General features: G+C 40.1%; 1 protein-coding gene across 5 annotated transcripts in view; it reads left to right on the forward strand.

The window, feature by feature from the left end:
- Window positions 1-25,148, forward strand: part of GALNTL6 (polypeptide N-acetylgalactosaminyltransferase like 6) — a 564,733-nt gene that overhangs the window by 124,327 nt on the left and 415,258 nt on the right. For 4 of the 5 annotated variants that reach the window (XM_039541774.1, XM_039541779.1, XM_039541781.1 and 1 more), the window contains exon 3: window positions 12,138-12,304. In XM_039541774.1, the coding sequence (XP_039397708.1) occupies window positions 12,138-12,304 (167 nt within the window). Of the gene's footprint in view, window positions 1-12,137; window positions 12,305-25,148 lie in introns of those variants that run through there. The other variant, XM_039541775.1, reaches the window with a different exon arrangement.

The raw sequence follows: 25,148 nt of genomic DNA on the forward strand, positions 1-25,148 counted from the left end.
ATGTGAGTTCATAGCCAGGATCCAGATGGGCTTTACAGGTGGTGCTGAAGACTGTGCAACTGTGCGCTTACTGCTATTTTTAATGAGCTAGCTAGATTAAAGCTAGCATGGGTACGTCTATGTGAACTGTAAATTACATCCACTGTCTCAATAGAGCCATAGCCTTAGTGTTGTTCTCTTTGGTTCATATTTGGCAAGATATCATCTGGTGAAGCCTGTGCAAATAATTATCAAAAGGAAAGATTAGTGGTGGGGTAAGTCGGGATGGGGGGGCAGCAAACATGAGTACAGAATATTTGAGAGCAATTCTAAGCAATGCTGGTTCATAGAGGGCACTATGAAAGGATTGTGGGCAGAAAGGCATTTTCCTCCCAAACTGGAAGGAATGCAGCACTGTAAACTTAATCCTTCCGTGTTGCTATTATATTTCCATAAACTGGCATAATGGTAGATACCACTATGCAACCTCTATACAGGCTGTGGTGGCCATCAATTCTGGGTATTCTAGCCCCTCATCCAACCCAACCCAAGCCACCTCTATGTAGCCCTGATCAATCTCCCTTTAAAGTCAATAGGACTATTTTCATTGATTTCAGTAGGAACTGGATTAAGTCCTATGCTAGCATATATGTGCCTGGTAAACAGTCCACCATATGGTCACTCTCATTACTATTAGTATTCTGCTCAGTTAAAAGTTACCCTGTGCTGATCGAGCTGTTTTCCTTTTTGAAATGGTTAGTTGTGAAGAACACAATTTTTAGCCATAAGAGTCTTGGATAATTGCTAAACTAAAAGCTTGCTTTTATAAATGCAATGAGAGAAATGCAATTATGCTTATCCAGGAAATATAACTGTATGCGCACAATCAACAAAACTTGGAGCCTAGTTCAATGAGTGTTCCATGTTCACTTTCCTTTGTTTGCAAATTGAAATACTTTCTGCTACTAGAACAGAAAATCAATTTATAAGATGCTTTTATAGATCAGTACAAATGAAAATTCACTTACATTCAGTCCTCTTGCTATGCTACATAAACGTTGATGCATTGTTTTAAAAAAAGGGGCAATATTTGATGCTTACATTCTGGAAAAAAGATCCTTTTTCATTTAAAAAATCTGTTCAATCCGTTTTGGTTTTTTTTCCCCACAAGATAAGAAATATTTTCTCCATGCCTTGGAATCTTTAAGTAACCATTTTCTCCATTTTATAAAATGTGTTTATTAAATGGCTTGCATCTAAGTTAAAAAGTTTTCTACTGGATGATTAAAGTAATATTAAGGGGTCACTGATACAAACTGATTGGTGTTAAATTGACAGTTTTGTTACCATGTCTTAGGAACAAATGAGTGAGGCAAAAAGTAATTACTCAGATCAATTTCTTATTGCTAAAACAACTTGAAAAACCTTGCATAGTCACTAGTAGCCATTTAAAGCAGTTGCCACGTAGTAATAGCTATAAAAGCAACAGTTTCCACTCTATTTAGAATACAAGATAACTATAGCAGCTGTGTGGTAAGTAAGCAACTATTGACTTCTAAATGGATTCTATTGAATGACATCTAAAGAAAAACACAAACTGAACTGAAAATGTTTGTAAATCAATGTTATAACCTAAAGTAGTAATTGATATTCATAGTAGTCCTCTCAATAAAATAAACATTGACACTTACGTCAAGAGATGATGTAAGAAAACAAACCCATTTGAAATTCTCATGCCTAGAAGGTCTGAGTCCTAACCTACATTTTATTGTTTGATTTTTATTGTGACTGGTAATCAGTAATGTCATGTATTTTTACTGGATTTCAATCTGTGGTGAGCAAACAATAATGCAGAATATTTTGTCCAAGTTGCTGAGATGCCATCCAGAAATAGAGAAAAATAGTTCTTTGCCTTCTGCTCAGACAACTAAAACAAATGGAAAAGATGAGAACCACTCAGATGTAATCATCCTAAACTTCTGTATGAGTGTTTCTCACATGATTTAATCCCCCTTGAGAAAGAACAAATACCCAACACAGTCCTAAAGTAAGTTGTAGAAGATAAATTATTATTCTACAATCATGATCGGCCTCATACTTAGTTGTTGGGTTTTTTTTTTAAAGAGAGCGGATTAGTGGCTCAGCTTTTCCATCATAAACAGAATGACATTTGCAACATCAAACATTGCCGCCTCCTCCCACAACCCTTTAAAAATAAATACTCGGGATAGTTTTATATCTTTCCATAACTAGAAAAGGAAGAAGAGCTAGAGATTCCATGTAGTTCTTTAGGGAGTTCAGTCTATTTTACATGGAAGTGGTGGGCAGCCATATAAAAACATAGGGGACAGAGAGATTCCCAATAACATTGAAAGGAACATTTAGCAAGCTTGTCTCTATACTTTTTTAAGTACATCAGAAGCAGGAAGCCTGCTAAACAACCAGGGGCCCATTGGACAGCTGAGATGCTAAAGGAGCACTCAAGGATGAGATGGCCATTACAGGGAAACTAAATAAATTATTTGCATTCGTCTTCACGGCTGAGGATGTGAGGAAGATTCCCTAATCTGAGCCATTCTTTTTAGGTGACAAATCTGAGAAACTGTCCCAGATTGAGGTGTCATTAGTGTAAGTTTGGGAACAAATTCATAAATTAAACAGTAATACGTAACGTCACCAGGACCAGATGATATTCACTCAAGAGTTGTGAAGGAACTCAAATGTGAAATTGCTGAACTAACAACGATGGTATATAACCTATTGTTTAAATCAGCTTCTGTATTAGATGACTGGAGGATAGCTAATGTGACGCCATTTTTTTAAGTCTCCAGAGGTGATCCTGGCAATTACAGGCCAGTAAGCCTAACGGCAGTATCAGACAATCTGGTTGAAACTATAGTAAAGAACAGAATTATCAGACGCATAGATGAACATGATTTGTTGAGGAAGAGTCAACATGGTTTTTGTAAAGGTAAATCATGCCTCTTCAATCTACAAGAATTATTTGAGAGGGTCTACAATGGTGATCCAATGGATACAGTGTACTTAGATTTTTCAGAAAGCCTTTGACACGGTCCCTCACCAAAGGCTCTTCAGTAAATCATGGGATAAGAGAGAAAGTCCTCTCATGGATCAGTAGCTGGTTAAAAGATAGGAAACAAAGGGTAGGAATAAATAGTTAGTTTTCAGAATGGAGAGAGGTAAATAGTGCTGTCCCCCAGGAGTCTGTACTGGGACCAGTACTATTCAGCATACTCATAAATTATCTGGAAAAAGGGGTAAATAGTGAGGTGGCAAAATTTGCAGATGATACAAAGCTACGCAAGATAGTTAAGTCCAAAGCAAAGAGTTGCAAAGGGTTCTCACAAAACTGGGTGACTGGGCAAAAAAAAAAAGGTAGATGAAATTCAGTGTTGCTAAATGCAAACTAAATGCACAATGGAAAAAATAATCCCAAATATACATATGAAATGATGGGTTCTAAATTAGCTGTTACTACTCAAGAAAGAGATCTTGGAGTCATTGTGGATAGTTCTCTGAAAACATCCACTCAATGTGCAGCGACTGTCAAAAAAGCTAACAGAATGTTGGGAATCATTAGAAAGAGATAGATAAGACAGAAAATATTATATTGCCTCTATATAAACCAATGGTATGCCCACATCTTGAATACTGTGTGCATATGTGGTCGCCCTTCTTAAAATAGATGTATCGGAATTGGAAAAGGTACAGAAAATAGCAACATAAATGATCGGGGTCTGTAACAGTTTCCATATGAGGAGGATTAATAAGACTGGGACGTCTCAGCTTGGAAAAGAGATGACTAAAGGGGGGATATGATTGAAGTCTATGAAATCATGACTGGTGTGGAAAAAGTAAATAAGGAAATGTTGTTTACTCTCTCATAACACACGAACTAGGGGTCACCAAATGAAATTAAGAGGCAGCAGGTTTAAAACAAACAGAAGGAAGTACTTCTTCACACAACGTACAGTCAACCATTGTGGTTATGGAGTTGTAGAACTCTTAGCCAGGGGATGTTGTGAAGGCCAAGACTATAACAGGGTTCAAAAAAGAACTAGATAAGTTCATGGAGGATAGGTCCATCAATGGCTATTAGCCAAGATGGGCAGGGATGGTGTCATTAGCCTCTGTTTGCCAGAAGCTGGGAATGGGCCATGGGGATGGATCACTTGATGATTACCTGTTCTGTTCATTCCCTCTGGGGCACCTGGCATGGCCACTATTGGAAGACAGGCTATTGGGCTAGATGGATCTTTGGTCTAACCCAGTATGGCTATTTTTATATTGGCACTAAGTCCAAAGGGAACTTGGATCAAAATATAGCACAGATTTCACAAGAGAAAGATACTAAACTTACAAAAGCTCTTATGGGTTTAGGAGGCACTTAATTAATTACAGGCTGATGACATAACCTTTGCAGTGATAAGTTGGTGCTTCAGTCTTGTCTGACGTTCTTTTGTAAAATAGAGCTCCATGTTTTTTCCATGCCCATCCCGAGGAGACCTCTCGCCACACCCTAAGCTTTAAAAGCTCCTGAGATTCTACTTGAAGCAGACATAAAGGCCTGAGAAAGTCCATTCAGCTTTTGTCTCTTTGATGCTAATTCATTGAGAAATTATCTTGTTAAAGCCATACCTAAAGGGCTGTCTAACTGCATTTTTCACTGCTATGACCTGGCTGGCTGACAGTTAGGTCATGTCAAGTCTTATATTATCTGAGGCAGAGCAGTTTCTACTGTCAAATTTATGAATTTTTCAATCTGGATTTTAGGCAAAAGCAGCTGCATGTCCTCACTCATACTTAGTAAATCTGAATGTAAGCAGAAGAGATCATAGGGAGGAACCTTGTTTTGGTTCCTTGGTCTTACAAAACATGTTTCCACAGAAGCGGAGATCATATTCTCCCATTTCTTTGTGGTTTAACACTGATCTTACTTACAGTGCTTAAGGTGGTGTACTTCTTTATCTCTTTTATACATCCCTTGAATTACATTTACATCCATGAGTGAGACTCCTCTAAAGGGACAATCTGGGCAGCAGTACTTCCCAAATATTTTTTATGAAATAAAATGAGCTCAGGCCCTGCCTTCCAGTGCTCTAGACACTATTCATATGTGGGTGCACTGAATGAAATACTAGGATAATTAAGTATATTAATACACAAAGACATTGTGCGTATATCCTCTGTGATTTACTGGTTATATACCCTTCTGACCTGTACCTAGATCAGGGGTCAGCAACCTGTGGCATGCGTGCCGATTTTGCCTGGCATGTGGCTGCCGGCCTGGGGTTCCATTCACTCAGCCGGCAGGCGGTTGAGCAGAGCCGGCGGCTGGACCCCAGACAGGCGGCAGGCGCACCCCCCGGATCCGCCCTCACTGTGCTCGGGTTCTGCAGCTCCTGGGAGTGTGAGCCATCAGGGCGCGGGGCCCTGAGCCTGCTGAGGGAGGGGCAGCAGCAGCGGCTCATGCTCCCAGGAGCTGCAGAGCCTAAGCACAGCGAGGGAGGAGCTGGGGGGCGCATGGGGACCACCACCCGCATGTATCCACTGCAGGAGCCCTCCGGGGGGGGCACCGGGCCGCAGCCTGGCATGGGCATGGTAGGGGGAGTCCCAGGGAGCAGTCACGTAGCAGGGGGAGGATTGGCTGGGTCGGGAGTTCTGGGGGTCTGTCTGGGGGTGGTGGTGTGGATAAGGGTTGAGGCAGTCAGAGGACAGGTAGGAGGTAGGGTTCTAGGGGGGCAGTTAGCATGGGTGGGGGTCTCAGGAGGGGCAGTCAGGGGACAAGGAGCAGGGAGGGGGTTGGGGGTTCTCACAGGGGCAGTCGGGGTAGGAAGTGGGAGGGAGTGGATGGGGGCGGGGCTAGAGCAGGGCTTTCCCCTCTTTTTGATTGTTGAAATATGGTAACCCTTGGCGAGGAGGGAGCTGGGGGGTGCATGAGGGCTGGCCCCCGCATACATTCACTGCAGCCTGCAAGAGCCCCTGGGGGGATGCCAGGCTGCAGCCTGGGCAGAAGGGGTGGGGGGGGTCACGGCTGCTCCCCACTAGTGGCACTGCCGCCTTTGCAGGTGTGCTGCCGCCCTGCACTGCGCTGGCTCCTCTATGGCTGGGGCTTGCCGCTGCTGCCGCAAGCGGGACGCTCTGGCTCTCTGGTGTCTCCGGAAGGCGGCTCCTCCCTGCCGAGCTGCTGTGGCAGCCCAAGCCCAGCAAAGCCAGTGAGTGGACTCGGGGTGGGGGCCACTGAGGTGGGGTGAGGAGGGCTCGTGTGGGGGCTGTGCACGCTCCAGGGGAGTTCAGAGGGTGGGGAGGGGGGAACCTGGTCTGGGGAGCAGCCCCTGGGCACAGCTGACCCCTGGGGCTATAAAGGCTCGTCGGGATTTGCCCCTCAATGAATCAATGTGCAAGGGGGGCACAAGGTGGAAGTTTTGCTTAGGGTGCAAAATATCCTTGCACTGGCCCTGCCCCAGGGGGTGCGTGCACCCCAGGTTAAGAACCACGGCACTAAACTAATAAGATCTGCATTTTAATTTAATTTTAAATGAAGCTTCTTAAACATTTTAAAAAACTTGTTTACTTTACATACAATAGTTTATAGACTTATAGAGAGAGACCTTCTAAAAACGTTAAAATTTATTACTGGCACGTGAAACCTTAAATTAGAGTGAATAAATGAAGATTCGGCACCACTTCTGAAAGGTTGCCCACCCCTGATCTAGATGGATCCTAGTTGCCAGATGCAGCAGTTTCAGAGAAAGTCCATCTTAGGTCAGTCAGAATCTTCAGATACTGTAGTTGACAAAGTCTGTATTGAGCACATATGAACTGTGATTTTTTTTCAGAAACTCATAACTTGGCCAAATTTGGGTGAATTTTCACAGAGATGGCAAAAGGTACATCCCAGATAGCAAGAAGACCCCTCTGACAAATGTCAAGGCCCTACTCCAAAGTATGGAGGCATTAGAGCTGCCCAATAAAGAAGTTGTAATAATTTTTTAGCCTGGGAAAACTTAAATATAGCTGGCCTGGAGCTGGATTTTTGTGAGAAATTACATGATTTCATTTTTTCCTACTCCAAAACAGAACAAAGCCAAAAAAAATCAAAATTGCTCACAAAACAAAATTCCTCTCCCTCCCCAAAAAATGGTTTCAGGTTGAGTGAAAGATTTTGGTATTTTGTTTCACTAAAATCAAAATGTTCCCATTCTGAATTATTTTATATCTATAGAAGACACTGCTGGAAGCAGGGCCAGCTTTAGGCCTGATTCGAAGGAGCTGCCGCCGAAGTCCTGTCACTGTCTTTGGCAGCAGTTCAGTCGCTGCCACAGAGGAAGGACCCTCCACTGAAATGCCGCCAAAGACAGCGGCAACAATTGAGCTGTCGCCGCCGACAGTGCCAGGAGTTCAGCGGCAGCTCAATCGGCTGCCGGTGCCATAGTCGGCATTTCAGTGGAGGGTCTTTCCTCCGCGGAAGCGATTGAGCTGCTGCTGAAGACAGTGGAGGGACTTTGGCGGCAGCGCCTTCGGGACATTGTGGGGCCCTCTTAGAGGCGCGGGGCCTGATTCCGGGGAATCAGCTGAATCGCCCTAAAGCAGGCCCTGGCTGGAAGGAGGGAGAGGGAACTAGATGGTTCCTGGCAGCTGGAATTCCCAGCATGCCCTGAGGGAAGGACCAAGCATCAAGCTGTTTCTCCCTCTGGATCCCTAGGCTCTGGGGATGGAGGAGGACGGGTGTCTGGGAAAGGGCAGGGGGTGCAACTAGACTTGGGGGGAAATGGGATGCGGGTATCTGGGCTGGGGGGGCGCGGCTGAGCTCTGGGGAGGAGGAAGTTTGGGTGCATTGGCTGGGGGGCTTCTGAAGGTGGCTTTGGGGGGGAGGGTTTGTGGGTGACTGTCCCCACCCCAGCTGGGATCTTGGGCGGGGGAGGGGACAGAGAAACAGGAACTGGGTTCTTTAACACTGTACTCTGGGGGAATTTGTGTGTGTGTCTGTATTGTTACAGACCTACTTGCTGACTGGTATTTTGAAATACCAGAATAATTTAAGCTGGCATGATTTATGTAGTGTTGTTTTGACAAATAAAATGTGCAGCATTTTAAAATATTGTTTGCAGAATTTTTAATTATTTGGCATAGGCATTTTTAATTTTTTGGCACAGAATACCCCCGGGAGTAATATCAGTTGGAGGCAGATACCTTGCATGGACAATTTCAGGTCAAACTGTTAAAGATTAGCAAAATTATAAGCAGTTGTAAGCCAGGTCTTAAAATGGGAAGTATTTTTCAACCTTAAGTTCCAAGTCCCACCAAGATACTGGTTAGACCCATACAGTGAAAGAGCCTGGTCTAGATATGTAACTCTGCTTCCCTCTGGACAACAGCTCCCAGGATTCTCACTCATTCACTCACCCTTCTCTCTGCAGAGTGTGGGGCTTGAATGATGAAGTGATATACAGTGGAGTCATCACAGGAGCACTCATTTGTCCTGAATCTAGTCCTTGTTCAGGAGTGATTTAGATGCTCTTGTATCCATTTCAAATAAACTCTGGCCCTGCATTTTTATATGCAATTAAAGATTAGGAGGTCCTTTCATCCTGAAGCTGAAACATGATCAATAGGGCAGACCCCTGAAGCAACCTATAGATGTCTGAGGATCAAAAATCTTAAGAGGTAGGAGAGCTTCCTATATGATTTATGCTGGAGGCATGAGACCCAGGAGTAAGCCTCTTGCATCAGGATGTAAATTTTCATAGGTCCACAGAAGCACATGGAGCTATGACCATTCTTACCAGCTGACGATCTGCCCTGATATCTTCAGATAAGTAGAATTTCAGGTAATTTAGCCTTTTAAAAATAACTAGATTATATAGACATGAAGAAAAGCAAACTGTTACGGGCTATAAACTTTAATGATGGACACTAAACATATGAAACTTCAGATTTTCTCTGTCAGATTAGAAGATAGCACACATTTTTCTAAGAACTCTCTGAATGTAAAGCTTTAAGTATATTTTCCTTATATCATGATCAGTTACCATAACCTCTTGTTTTCATGAACAAAAACTAATGCCAGTGATAGGCCACCTGTCAAGGCTGAATCCCCACTCTGGCACTTCGAGTACAGAAAGTGGGGGCCCACAAGGATTTTAAAAATTTATACTTGCCACTCCAGGCTTCTATTAAACTCCCAAGGTTACAGCTTCTCTGTGACCTTGGCTTGGTAAATGCTTCTACCACCCAAATACAAAAATCCCCCTTGGACCCAGGAAGGAACACTTGGGAATTCCTCCCTGTGGGGTACCCTCAAGCCCTTTCACACACACCCCATCTGTGGAAGAGCTGAGAAAGAAAACAAAGGTAATTAGCTGTTGCCCCCAGCTATTCAAACAAAATGCACAAACCTCTATGACACCAAAAATCCAATCTTGTTCTTAAGAAAGGTAAATTGTATTAAACACAAAAAGGAAAAAAAATACATCTGGAACTTAGGCTTTTGCTAGATTTTAAAAGAGCGATTCCAAAAATTAAGCACCCAAAATAGCTTTCTTGGGGGTTCAGCTTTAAAGTTACAAGCAAACAAAAGCATCTGGGGTTACCACAGAGATCCACATGCCAAAATAAGAAATAAACCTGATCGTGTCTCTCTAAACATTTGTAATTTACTTACATATTTCGGGGGGTTCAAATAAGTAATTCTAGTTATGATCTGATGATTTCTCATACCTGGCTGCCCTCTTTTCCCCTCTTTTCTGGAGAGACACAAAAGACACAAAGGGAAAGCTCCTTTCCCAATTTTAAAAAGCTCTAGCCTTCCCATTGGCTCTTTTGGCCAGGTGCCTACCCCTTTTCTTTTACCTGTGGATTTGTTAACCCTTTGTAGGTAAAGCAAGCATAGAACAGACACCAAGAGGGATTTTACAGCTAACTGGCTGGCTGGGTGTCCATAAAAGGGAGCTACCCCTGCGTCATTTATCACACCACCTGTTCTGAGGATTAAGTTTCTCAATGCCACAAGCATGGCATGGACATTTGTATTTATAATTTGTGTTCTTCACAATAGTATCTGTAGCTATGGCAACTACTGCCACTCCATCCCAATTTCTTTCTCCTCCAGTGAAGTTATGGGGGTTTTGCAGAAGAGGAGTACTTGTTTGTTTATATGGCTGTACCTGAGCTAACAGTTAAGAGTGCTTCTCAATGTCACTGATACTTGTGAGGAGAATGTGATAATGAAAGTTGTGTTTCGAATCTGTTCCCAAGACTGTTGGGGTTTTTAATTTAATGTTTTCTGGAAAATATAAGGCCCAAACCAAGTTTCATTATATTGTTCAAAGAACACTAATAGACACTCTTCTGCAATTACTACTGATGTAAGGATAAGGTTAAACAGAAATCAAAAGGAACAGTCACAAGAGTGACATGCTTGCAAGCTGCATGGCAACTTTAAAAAAAATACCATAATAGAAGCTCAAACTAAATGTGTATTCCTTTTTTTAAAAAATTGGCAGAGTACCAAAACAATACCACCATAGCTAAACAGCAGAGTAAAAGAGGCCATTAGAGACAAAAAGACATCTTTAAAAAAATTGGAAGTCAAATCCTACTAAGGAAAATAGAAAGGCACATAAATTCTGGTAAGTCAAGTATAAAAGTGTAATTAGGCAGGCCAAAAAGAATTTGAAGAGCAACTAACAGAAGGTAAAAACCTACAGCAAGATTTTTGTGAACTACATCACAAGCAGGAAGCCCATCAAACAATCCATGGGGGCCACTGGACAATTGAGGTGCTAGCAGAGCACTCAAGGAAAATAAAGCTGTTGCAAAGAATATATTTAGCTTCTCCGCCTCTCTCTTCACTACAAAGAATATGAGGGAGAGTCTCATATTTGAGCTATTCTTTTTAGGTGACAAATCTAAGGAACTTCCCCAGATTGAGGTGTCAATAGAGGATGTTTTTGGAACAAATTGATTAAATTATACAGTAATAATTCATCAGGACCAGAGGGTATTCACCCAAGACTTCTGTGTGAGAGGATGAATCAGGCACCATACTTATTCAATCTTTGGCTTCTTTGCAGCAATGGATAAGAAGGCATGCCAGCTATGATCTGAACATCCATTAGGGCTGGGCTGAGGTCACCAACTCTTTCCCATGGATTACTAAACTGATATTGGATCATAATGACTTTGCATCACTGTTGAGCTGAATTTGAAACACTGACCTCTAGATAAAAGGCTCTATAGCCCACTAAATGTAGTGTAACTATTCACTCCAGACATTGTGTGGTTTGAAAGTTTACCTCAGAATTAAGGGGCTTTTAGACATTGTTACAAAATTATAAGCTTTTAAGTATGTCTTTTATTGGATGGCATTATATAAATGCAGTTGTTGATTAACAGTTCTGAAATACTTTTGCCTTTGCAGTTAGCAAAAGATTAGTGTTGATATCCAGAGACACGTTTTTAATAACACTTTTCATTTAATGGCATCCATTGTATTGAATATTTAGATATAGAGCTGGAGTTGTACGTGCTTAAGTCTTTGTTTGAATATATACCATCTAGTAAAATAACTTTTCGTTGTCTACCAGTTTTGCCTTTTTCAGTAAAGAACTAATTTTACAATTCTTCTTTGCTTTGGATAATAAAGGGATCATTAAAATTCTTCTTTTCATATGATATTCCAAAAATATTTTGAGTAAATATATCCTTATAAAGAGAAATAGTATTTAGAATGCACATCCTCTATGAGTTACTCAGGAAGAATTCCCACAGAAGCCACATAATCTACTTACGAGTTTACATCAGCATTACACTATTGTACCTTCATTTTTTCTAATTTACAGTGTTATATTTGTAAAATCCTTGCTATTGAGTACTTGAATAAAAAAGGACCTAGTAGTTATTGAATATTAGTTTCATGGCAGGTACTGTGTAGGTAGTTAATGCTACTTAATTAAATACATAATTTAATTCATGATGTGATTTGATTATAGAGTTAGACACTGTTTGGATATACCGAGTCATTTCACACCAGAAAATGTGATGGCTGAACAGAGTGAACAGTTGAGTTGTATATACTGAATCCATTCTGCTCTTCTATGTTCTTATACACCTCCTTTTTTTTCCCCCCTTCTCAGCTGTAAGCACAAAGTATACTTGGAAAAGTTGCCAAATACTAGCATAATTATCCCATTTCATAACGAAGGATGGACTTCACTCTTGCGAACCATATACAGCATTATCAACCGGACTCCAGACATCCTTATAGCTGAAATCATTCTTGTGGATGACTTCAGTGACAGAGGTAAGATCCAGTGGTTTAAGATTGTGACTATATAGAAACTAAAGGAGAGGAAAATATAAAGAAACAAAACCTGTTTGACCAGTTGTACCCAGAAAAGATCAGTTTAGATGTTATAGTTTGCTCATGCATTGAGCATTACTTATTTGGTTAGGTTTTCGTGGTTACCTTGTGTTACTATGGATGAAGAGTGAAATATATATTTATATTAAGAAGAAGAAAAAGGTAAAATCTCTCTCACGCCTTTCCACTAATAAAATGTTTGAATTGGTGCATCTTTCTGAAATGCTGCAAATTAGTAATGTTGAAAACATATTTTTTTTTCTGTAGGCTTTATTCTCCCCAGTAAAAACCTATTAACTTTCACCTTTTGGATGTGACTTGACAGATTTCTTAACATGTGTTTTATTGCATGAGGCAGCTCCATTTAACTGTACAAAATGGCCATACCGAAGAATGACAATATTATAATTTTTTCACATATTAGCGGTTTGACTAGAAAGGGAACATTGCTTCAGAACATGAGTTATTTGAAATTTCTAGAAGTCTGGATACAGTAAAACTAAAAAATCTTTTTTGTTTTGTTTTTGTTTTGAAGCCTTAGCCTCTGAGTTGCTGCAAGTGTTAGTCATCCTCCATCATTAGTTCTTGAATTCAGTGTCAATAAGTCCCCTTTATTCTGCGTAAAATCCAACAATGGCAGTTTGAGGTTTTGATAAAAAAAATCAAATAATTATTTCTTTTCAAATGTACTTTATTTTTCTGACCCTAAATCTTGCAAACAACTTTGAATTTTAAAACTATCAGTGGGTACTTGATGAAGATGAACCTTTCTCTGAACTGCAATCCACCAAGGCTGTTGCTCATCTCCAAATGGATTGATATGTGGTGTAAAGGGGAAACTGCATTCTTGGGTAGTTTTCTAGATAATTAGCTTTTGTCTCAGTATGGAATTTATCAGAGCAAATTTCAGGCCTACAGCTGTTATGGCAGGAAGCCTTTATGTGTCTGAAAAAAGGGTTTGTGTACCATTGCTGTGACAGAGCATTTCTCAGCAAGATTTTTATTTGACAATAATACTTGAAGGGTGGGGATGGTGACACATGAATCTATCTTGGCTTCTCATCACTGTCATCTCTATTGCCATATGGATTTTGATGAACTGTCCTTCTACATATAATGTAGTTTAACTGTAATCATGAAGTAAGCAAGTGTAATGCTGGCTGCTCCCTGCTTGATAGATTCTATACTATGACCAGAGTTTTCTGGGACAAGAATCGTAAGATAGTGTTGCAATTTTTCAACAGGCAAGTGATTTTTCCAGTAGTAAACAAGCTGTAGAGACATCTGTAAGGAGAAGTCGTATTGGTTGTCTGAAAACATACTAGAAGTTTAAAAAGAATAATTTTACTTCAAAAGAACACTGTTACTGAGACCCTATTCTCTCATAAGCACTGGTGACCATATATGCGTTCAGAATATGGTGGTATACTAGTGTTTTATGAAGGTTTTACTGACAATAAAAGTAGCTTTTATAATATTAAATATTTATTGGTCTAGAAGGTTTAAATCTACCTCCCAGTTACTAGAGAGAATCAGTTACAATTAATCAAAGAATCTTTTCTCTCTTTTAGCAGTTCTCAGCGTGTTGGTTTGTTTCTAGTGAGGGCCTTCTGTCTGCTAAGCAAGAACTCTCTTTAGCAGGGTGAAAATTTTTTATATGACTAAATGTCACCACATTTCAACCTTCGGAGTACATTTTCAAACATTGTGCACAGTTTTAACCAAACTCTATGGGAGTCACATAGTTCAAAATTGCATTCAGCTTTGAGAAAGTCTTAACCTTTTAGACCAAGACATTTGTTGTTAATACAGGGATAAAGATAAGGCTTCTGAAAGACAGTACGAGACTGTGTCCCACTGAAAAATGAATACTAGTTTAAAGACATTATTTTCCAAACCACTGTTCCTAACTCAAAGATCATAGAATTTCACAGTTGGAAGGGACCTCAGGAGGTCATCTAGTCCAACCACCTGCTCAAAGCAGGACTAATCCCCAGACAGATTTTTTTGCCCCAGATCTCTAAATGGCCCTGTCATAAACAGATAGTTAAGGGTTAAAGTCTCTTTTACCTGTAAAGGGTTAACAAGCTCAGTAACCTGATGAACACCAGAGGACCAGAGGACCAATCAAGGGACAGGATAATTTCAAATCCCTGTGGAGGGAAGGCTTTGTCTGTGTTCTTTGTTTGAGTTGTGTGCTTTCTTTGGATCTAAGAGAGGCCAGACATGTCTCCAAGTTCTCCTGGAGTATTTCCTACTATCCAGTATAGTGAGTATTAGTTAAAAAGGCGGATTAGTCTTTTGAGTTGCTTTCTATATTTTCAATTGTGTGTTTGCAGAAGGAATTCTTTATTTCTGTTTGCTGTTACTTTGATTATGCTGAGGAGGAGGGAGGGGAAGTCTCTCCAGTTTTTATAAGTTAGACCCTGTATTTTTGCATCCTGGTAATACAGAGAGAGTGTACTTTTTTTTTCTTTCTTTAATAAAATCTTTTCTTTTTTAGAACTTGATTGATTTCTTCCCTTGTTTGGATTTTCAGGGGAAGGGGAGGGGGGAAAAAGTGAATCCCTCTTTGTTTGATTCAAGGAGTTTGAATCAAGGTATCTCTCCTAAGTACTAGGAGAGGGGAGGAGGGAAATGGATTATTTCCCTTTGTGTTGAGATTCAGGTTTGAATCTGTGTTCCCCAGGGAAAGTTTTGGGGGAACAGGGAGTGTGTCAGACACTTAAAACTTGACTGGTGGCAGCGAGAACCAGATCTAAACTAGGATTTTAGTTTAGAAGAGTCCATGCAGGTCCCCATCTTGTGAACGCTAAAGTTCAAAGTGGGGAATAAACCTATGACAGGCCCCCTCAAGGATTGAGCTCACAACCCTGGGTTTAGCAGGCCAATGCTCAAACTGCTGAGCTATCCTTCCCCACAGATGCTTGACACTATAAAATAGTTAAAAAAAAAACCAACTTCCAGTGGAAAATGCTGATTCAATAGTATCTAAACATTTAATAGAAACTTGAATTGCTATAGGGGCTGTCCAGCTCCTTAATAGTCCTCCAGGCTTGTGTAGTACAGATGGATTGGTTTGTACTTCTGTTGCAAGATGACTTTTCAGTTCATGGAATGATCCAATCACAGTGATTCATGAAATACCTTATCTGTAATTAGTAAAATCCATTCTACATCCTGTACGGGATCTCTTTGGAAGACTAGGAGAGGAAGCAAAGAAGGCATATCTAAAACAGCCTAGGGCTAATTCATCTCTCGGATACAGTGCAACTGTTATTGAAATCCATGGAAATAGAGAGCAAATTGTTGTACTCTATCAACTCTGTGCTGGAGATGTTTTCACATGTGCTAGTGATGAATGTGTATCCATTAGTAGTATTGTCCTTTTTCCTAATAAGTACCATATTGTAGGTGCCTGATTTATTCTAGTTCCTATTGTTCTGGAACCAATTTGTTTAAATAATGTTACATTTTTGCCATGGTATTCAACTGAAAATTGTGAATTAGTGCACTCTGCCATTAAAGTTTTATATGGTTCAGGATTCATTTAAACTGTACTTATCCCTTCCAAATTATTTTAAAACTGATGATAGGTGTCTAGCATTCCCTTAGAGGTCCTTTATTAATCAAACTCTTCTTCAGAACACTATTGAGGAGAGATTACTAAGAGACAGACAAATTAGTTGGAAATACAATTATTTAGAAAGGTGGAGAACACTTAACAACTTCTAAGGATTGTAAAAATAGATGAAGGAATGTCAGTTCTTTTCCTATTTTATATTTTTACCTAATATTAACACTGAAGTGCATATAAAGAGTCTTAGATGACAGACAACAAAAATGTTTTAGTGCATAGCATACCACTGAGCATTTGGCTAGACTATTTATGAACAGTTATTTGTCTGCCTTGATTTTATTCACATTTATTCCTTCAGCATTAGCTATCAATACCGAAACCTTTGGCTTGTTCATGCATAATATTAGCAATAAATTATGACATTTAGGTATTATAAAACTAGAAGAACAACTACACCTTTTAAATCTTGCTATAACCCGAAACTAGAGAGCTGGTATAAAAAAAGGAAGCTAAACAAATGTTATAAAATATGGCCGTGCAATATTTATTTATGAAGAAATTCGGTCTTTGATGACTATGTGAATGAAAGAAGCTCTCACAATCCGGAGGCAGAAATCTAAATTTGGTATATCTCAGAAGGTACAGTATCTTAAAAAGCCCTTTTTTCATATGTTTACTATCACATCTGAAGAAATAAAAAAAAATGTTATTGATGTATTTAGTAGAAATAGTTCTTTTTTTCTGGATGTCTTAACAACAATGGAGTAAAAAAGGGATGTGGTGTCAAGGTCAAAGAGTAATGAGCCTGAGGCTTAAAGAACGTAAGTAAAAGGGTTTGGGGGAGGAGGGAGAGAAATACAAAATACAAATCCAAAACCTAAAAAAGAATATATTTAACAAGTTCTATAAAAGAGACAAATATTTTCCTTCCATGACATGATTTGTCTGAAAAGACATTGACTTTGGAGCTAATAGTAATATATTACAGCAAGCCCTCTTTTTGCATATAGTGCATGTAAGCCTCTTCAAGTTTTACATCCAGGACATTTAAAAACAGTCTAGATCAGTGGTGGGCCGCATGCAGCCCATCAGAGTAATCCACTGGTGGGCCTCAAGACATTTTTGTTTACATTGACCGTCCACGCCACTTCCTGCAGCTCCCATTGGCTGGGAATGGTGAGCTGCAGCCACTGGGAGCTGTGGGCGGCTGTGCCTGCAGACGGTCAATGTAAACAAACTGTCTCGCAGCCCTCCAGTGGATTACCCTGACGGACCGCGTGCTGCCTACAGGCCGCAGGTTGCCCTTCTCTGCTATATGCAGTGCTCACCAGTGATAAAAATTGGTACATTATAGGTGTAGTTTAGCATTTCACTGGCTCTTCAAGGGGAATACAGTGGGGAATACTTCACACATTATTCATTCATGTAGCTCCATGCCCTCTTTGCCAGGCGTTTCCTGGTTTATTTAGTTGTTGGCTGTTTTGTTTAGATTCTAAGGCCTGGTCTACACTAAGGGGGGGGGTCGAACTAGGGTACACAAGTTCAGCTACGCGAATAGCGTAGCTGAACTCGAAGTACCCTAGTTCGACTGACTTACCCGTCCAGACGCGGCGGGGTCGAACTCCGCGGCTCCAAGGTTGACTCTGCCACCGCCGTTCGCGGTGGTGGAGTTCCAGAGTCGACCGGAGCGCGCGGGGAGTTCGAACTATCGTGTCTTGATTAGACGCGATAGTTCAAACTCCCGAGAAGTCAAACTCACCGCGTCGACCCGCACGGTGAGTATGGACCTGCCCTAACTTTCCTTGGACAGGGACCATATCTTCCTCAGTGTCTGTAGAGAACCCAGCGCACCATCAATGTTCAGATAATAATATCCAGCTGCAGCTAGTTTGGCCATATAGCACATATCTGACTTTATTGCTTCATGCAAGTTTGCAAATAGTGATTTGGTTGAGGGCTGCCTGTTTTAAAAACAAAGCAGTTGTAATTCAATGTCAGAACTGTGTCCTTTTCTCAAGAATAATAAATTCAATCTGTTTTACAGCAGATTAAATCCCATTTATTTTACTTGCAGAAGCTTTTTGAGTAGGATGTCACTTGTGATACCAGTTTGTAAATGCGTTGCTTCAAATGTTGGGCAAGCATAACTTTTAGTGATTGAATTAAGGTTACGTTGCATGTTTATCTATCTTGCCACAGGAAAACTTGCAGTAGAAGAAGGAGGTTTTCTGATATTGTGGATGTTAGCTATTCACAATAGGTGTTCTCCTATGTCAAAATACTTAACTTCCCTTTAAAAAAGGAAAGGGTCAGAGAATAAGTAAGGGTGAACTAAGCAATATGTGGAATACCTGAGGCATATTAAAAGTAACAGTTTCACAGCACTGGTCCCTCTCTCTGAGTCCTTCAACTATCACTTTTGCCCCACCCCTTTTGTATCTTTGTTTAATTTGCCCAAAATAATTTGCAGGGGTTTGTTTTTGTTTTCTTTGGTAAGTGCTTTAATAAAGCTATATTTGCCCAGCAGACAGGCCAAAATCCTGACAGCATCTTGTAACTTGCTCCAAATGAACTGCTAGCCAAGGGCAGTAAAGGAAGGATTAATATTCCTGGATAAAAGCTGGCGCTTCATCTTAATCTTTTGGCCCTTTATTTAATTTAATTTCTGAAATGATTGAAATGGCTGTCTCCTTCTTAGTGAGGGACAACCTGTATGTAGTGGGCTGTAGCTAGAGCTGACATTTAAGCAATAACTCCTTTTCACATCTAGCACTTATTTCTTCTCCATTAGTCTAGCCAAGTTGAGACACTGCCATGCAGACCACTGTAATGTCAATTAGAACAATAGTTTGCAACCAGTACAAACATTGGGCCAGATCCTGAAGTACATGAGGGGGAGAAATTTCATACTGATTTCCAAAGAAGATTACTCTGAACCTATTGCTTTAAAAAAGGCTAGTGCTATTTCTCCCCTTGCCCATGTATAAGTGGGGTGTGGAGGGTGCTGTCTCTCTGGCATTTAATGCCTTTGCTCCTTAACCCTCTGGAAACCTCTGTTAAGGAGAGCAAATGGCTCTAAGGTGTACAGTGAGCAGAGTAGGTGAACAGTGGAGGGGACATGCCACTTAGTGGGTCTGTTCCCTGCAGACGTATTGTGTTTCTGCCCAAAAATCTAGGAAGGAGTTAGTGCAACTTGGAACAGTTTTAGTTCATCTCTGTTGCCTCTGTAGTTGCTACTAATAGGCCATAGAGGGACCTTACTAATAATAATCTGCCTCCTATAGGAGGCATGCTATTTGGGAAGGGAGGATACCAGTGAAGCTACATAGATGGAGAGAGTGCCATAATAGGAGTGCCAACTTTAGACCCTCAGGCTCTGCACGGAATAGCCCCCTGCAAGCTCTGTGTCCTAAAGCCTTTGCTCCCCAAATCAAATTGACAGATCTCTCAATAAACACAATCCTGCTACTTACTCCACCTACCAGAGCCAAATCATTTGGATTTGATGCACAAGACAGTAAGGATCGTGATGGTTAATAGTTGGCTGAGAGTGGTGTTACAAGGAGGGCTTTGGGATGTATGGCACTGGAGAGCTTTTGGGGACAGACAACTGTTCTGCTGGCCATCTTTAAAAGAAGCTTTAAAAGACACTGGGGGGGGAGACGAGGAGGGAGGGTCCTGCTCTCTCAATTTCATTCACATGGGAGGAGGGACAACAAACAAGATAACAGATATAGGGGGAGGGGTAGTAAGGGAAGAGTGGGGGGACAGATTCTAGATCTACAAGTCATACTGGTACTGTGTGTGTACCGGGTTGGAGTAAAAAGAGAGAGAGGGAGCCCAACAAAAAAATTAGGATGTGTTTCACCACGAGAGAAGCTTAGGTAACAAAATGGAGGAACTGGAGCCCTGGTCCAGGAAATCTAGATGAGATGGATTAAGGTTTTTTTTTAGGTAGGTAAACACTAAATAGGAACTGCTTGATCATGGGGACTTTAACGGATTGGATATAGATTGGGAAACAAAGTAATAATATAATAATAGGCTTTTTCTTTCCTAGACGTGATAGCTAATGAATTCATCATCAAGTGGTTGCTGACGACGAGGGGATGCCATTTTAGATTTGATTTTGGTGAGTAACGAGGACCTTGTTGAGGACATTGTTGTAGGCGGTTTTAAATAGGAAAAAAAAGAAGAAAGAAGAAGGACCGCTTAAAAAACTTTAAATGGTGGAGATTAGGGATAATCTTGAATGGCAAAACATCTGAACGAATACTTTTGCCTCTGTCTTTAAATGAGGCTACTGAAGGGCTAAGGAATAGTGATAGAGGGGATTCAATATTTATTTATTGACCTGGGAACCAAGAGTAGGAGTGGCTGATAAAAGTTTGCGGATGACACCAAGTTAGATTTGACTTGTAAACTGGAGGAGTAGTAACAGGATGAAAAAATTCAATAGAAGTGTAAGGTTATGCATTTAGGGATGTCTCTAACAAGAACTTTTATTAGCTGGGGCGCACCAGTTGGAAGGTAACGAGGGAGGAGAAGGACCTAGGAGTCCTGGTTGATCGCAAGATGACTATGAGTAGGCAATGTGATGTGTAGACCACATTTGGAGTATTGTGTGTTTTTTGTCTCCATGTTTTAAGAAGGATAGATTCAAGACAGAACAGGTAAGAAGAAGGCTAGAATGATCCGAGAGGAATGAAGGCCTTCGTATGAAAGAGAGACTTGAGAGTTCGGTTTTTTTTCCTTAACCAAGAAGGGATGAGAGGAGATATGATACACTCTTTAAATATATCAGAGCATCTTGCAGGAGGTCAGACTAGATGATCATAATGGTCCCTTCTGATCTTGAATTCTATGATTCTATGATTCTATGATTTGAATGCAAATTTCTATTGTGTTATAGCCATGTGTTTGTTTTCTTTGTATGGGAAAGCATCCTGAGGTTTTAGTCTGGTATGGACCCCATTATGCTAAGCATACAACTACATATACAACAGATATGCACTGAATAACAGTCCCTGCCCCGGTCCTGCAAAGAATTGCAAAATTTTAAGTACTATTTTATATAATCTGAAACAATGTAATATTACTACACGTTTTGTATGGTGTGTTGAAAAATACTTTCTTATATGAATTCCTTAGTGGCAGGTGGGCCTTCAAGCTGTTTAGCCCAGTGATCTAATAGTAGCATATTACTACTTGGAAGATCCATGTTTGGCATCTTAGAATGGCAGGAGATGCTGCCTTACAGGAATGAGGCACTATATCCCTGCGGATGGAAGCACTTGATTTCACTTTTGCAGCAGAGACCTCTATACTCATTCAAGGGATAATATTGACTGACTCTAGAAGAAGGCCATACACGGTTCTTTTAAGACAAAATGATGTAGTCTTCCTGACACAAATTCGTGGGAAGAGAATAAAAGAGAAAAATAACAGGAAATGCTGTGAACTAATTCCTAGAGGTTTGATAGCCCGATTTAGGACATGGGGTCCAAATCACCCCAAAGTTTGGGATTATCTCTCGGGCCAAGCTCCCAAATCTGGGGATATTCTGATCTCAATTAGATTACAAATCTAATTTTGCTATTAGGCCCATCTCTAGTATAAATGCCGTAGGTTATTTCTGCTAATGCTCCGTTGCATAAGTGTGTCATAAAAGGACATGTAAACAGCAGTAGGAACAAAATGCTTTTGATTTCCATTTCAAGGTTCCCCATTACTCTTCTCTCCACTCCGCCCCACGGTTTTGATTATTTAATATTATATTCTTCTGTTGGTTTGTTTTTTTCCCTGAAATGAAGTTTACAGACTTTTGCCTTCAGCAAGTAAGTGAACCCACCCATATCAGTTTCATTACCAAGGAATTACTGCTTGGATGAATGACTTAGTGTACCTGTGGGGAACAGGAGAGTTTTCCCGACGACAGCAGTTGCACTCATGAGACTGATGGTCAGGTTGAGAACATCTGCAGCCAGTCTCAAAATGGATTTCATTCCCTACAGGAGAAGAATATTGTCATGTTGGGATGGGGGACGTGAGGGGAAGAAGCAATTTCAAATAATTGAAATTACATAGTCCAGCTGCTTTGAACTGGTTGTGAGTGTGGCTGGCATAGGAGATGGAATTTTAAAGGGGAAGAAAAAGCAAAACTAGCCTTTATATGAGGTATCTCAAGCCCAACTCACCTGTGCTATGAAAAGATCCATCCTTATTCCTTGCACAGTCCCATGCATAAGAAGTTGCAAATGACAGATAATTTTACTTCAAGAATTTGTAGAATCACAATTATGGAGGTTTTGTTTCCATGATCTTTGGATCTGAGAGTCTCTAGAGAAGTTCCGTTGCCCAACCCTCTGAAATGTGTGAAGGGTACATTTCTGCTGGTGACTTCAGGCTGCATTTCTCCCCAGTTTGAAGGTAAGGATTTTAAGGAGAGTGTGAACAAAGTGTTGTTAACATGCTGCCTACTGGGACTTCTTTGTGTCTGCTTCCAAAAATGCATACACACATTAGTTGCACATGATCTCATTCTGACTTTTGAGATATCTGCTAAAGACTTAAGTGAGGATTCTGAACAAAGCCTGAATGACTATTTTGTAATGTAAACCAAATTCATGGTTATGAAATCTCCCTAAAGGTACTGTGAAAGTATATTTAACTCTTTTCTCCTGTAGTAAACTATATTCACCCTACTTTTTTCTACCTTTTTTTTTTTCAGTTATGGATCCTGAAATGCTCTTGTATAGGTGTTATGGAGTTAATTTCCTCTTTAGTTAATCTTATTTTATCTCCCAGTTCTCCATGTGAAATATTTAGACTTGGATTTCATAAACAGCAGAGAAAATTGCTAAACCTGGGTGAACATTAATTTCTACATTAGTTTCTCTCTCTCCAGCATCAGCTGTTTGCTTTACACTCCAAAGAAAATGGTGATGACAGTACACTGAAACATCGAACAACCCATGGGCTTGAACAATTAACTCATGGTTACCATCTTCAGCTGTCATCATTGCTGAAATATGAATAAGTCATACATAGTCCAAAAGCTAGAAAACCTAGGGTATTTATAACAAAGCTCTCTTCATATTTTTGTATATTTTCATTTAGGATTTATGTTAAATTTGTCTTCTAGCAGTAAAATACAATAAAAAAGGTGATGTTTTAGTCAGCTTTAGCTGAGGCTGTGAATATCTGATCTTGGAAATCACAGAAGATTTCAATGGGAGCTATCAGAGACTAAAAAATCTGTTAACACCTGCAATTGCTGTGAGCAGAGAGGTGACCAATCCAATAAGCCTTGGGCCTTATCAGTCTCAATTCATCACCAGAACTGCCATGTTATGCATAAGAAACTTGTCCCTGGTCACGTGGGGCAACACCCTATCTGTTCATTTTTACTTTTGGCAGCTTCCAGATGTATTCCCTGTCTTGCAATTTTCTGATTTGATTTTTCTTCTTGTGTACTAAAATGTTGATCTGGGCCTCATTAATTATAGTGTTTGAAGTTACTGAGCATCTCTCTTTCTCTGTCTACCTCTTCTTTCCCTTCCCCTCCTCCCCTGCGCACACCGCACCAACTGAAACCTGAGATACAGGCCCTGAAAAACAGACAGAACAAACACCCCACTCCCCACAAATATCACAGTGAATTTAGTAATAGAACAGACAACAGCACTATATAACTCAGACTTAATTATTCTGCATTTCTGGGTAAATTAGTTACTTAAAAATGGGTGACACCATTCATAGAACTGGTACAATTTACATGCTGTGAATAAATTATTCAACTGATTATCAGATTTTTCTGTTGACTATCATTGTGAATGGATACCAATTTCTGCAAATGTATTAATTTTTTGTAAGTATTTGGCAAACAGTTTGGATGAACAATTTTCATCCTTCTTCCTGGACATGTTCACTCTAGCTATTTGCTGGCTGGTAACTGAGGTGTGTGACTGGTGTCCTAATTCACATGGTATTGTTTCTGTTCTCTTATGGCATGAATGAAAATTTTTAAATTGAATAATAAACTAAGTATAGCAACTAATGCTAAATTTCTTGAGTAAATAATCGCTTAGGTTAAAATTTGTTCTTAGTATACTTTGTAGACCCATCTGTGAATATACATTCTTTCTAAACTGTGATAATCCTGCTATTTTAGTCCTGGGTATACATTGCCACTAATACCAAATAGCATGGTGTTATTTTTGTGTATTTACTCAGCACCAACATAGAAAGTGATAGGCACTTTACAGAAAGGTGAAAAGATTCCTGCCCCAGAGAGACTACAATCTACCTCAAATTCGCATATACCTACTATTACTGTAATATCTGAGTACCTCACAATTTGTAATATATTTATCCTCACAACTTCCATGAGAAGTAGGGTATTGGGGCATAGAAAGACTAACTGACTTTCCCATGGTCACACAGGAAGTCTGTGGCAGAGCAGAGAACTGACCACAGGTTTCCAGAGTTTGACCAGCCCTTGCCATGGGATCATCCTTCCTCTCCAATAGTCCAAACTAGCCGCAGTATAGATTTGGAAAGGATAGGATGTGGGGAAAGCACGAATATGCAAAGAAGCAAATGGTAGTGTTTAGAATGCACCTTGTTCTACATTTGTAAAATATACAGGAAAGATGTAGATAAACTGGAGAGAGTTCAGAGGAGAGCAACAAAAAATGATAAAAGGTTTAAAAAATATTATTGTGGGAATATTTAGCCTTAAGAAAAGAAAACTTAGGGTAGATCTGATAAGTCTTCAAATAAAAGCTATTGTTCACTTCATTTGGCAATGCATGTGCATATAAGAAGATTGAATTTTCTGCAAAGTGCATAAACTTTCAGAAATGTCTCTCTCAATTTATTGTTCAAGCCTTTTGCAGGCTGTTTCTTAAACTTGTATGTTTCATCACTAACCTACTGCAAAACCTAAAGGGGAGGGGGGAGGTAATGAGTGTAGTAAATGCATGCCTCCAAGATTTTACATTTAACAGGGACAAAAGGTTTCTTCTGTCAAATTAATTTGGTAACCCTGACAATCTGAGACGTTTTAAGAGCTTAAAAAGCTAAAATGACCTTGCTTTCTGAAGACAATTTCTGATTCCATTAGGGCTTTGTTATGTACTGATCCTGTCCAAAAAAAAATTATCTTAATATGAAAAAGCTGTAATTCATCTACATTCATTT

This window comes from Mauremys reevesii, linkage group 5, assembly GCF_016161935.1.
Source record: "Mauremys reevesii isolate NIE-2019 linkage group 5, ASM1616193v1, whole genome shotgun sequence".
Taxonomy (NCBI): domain Eukaryota; kingdom Metazoa; phylum Chordata; order Testudines; family Geoemydidae; genus Mauremys; species Mauremys reevesii.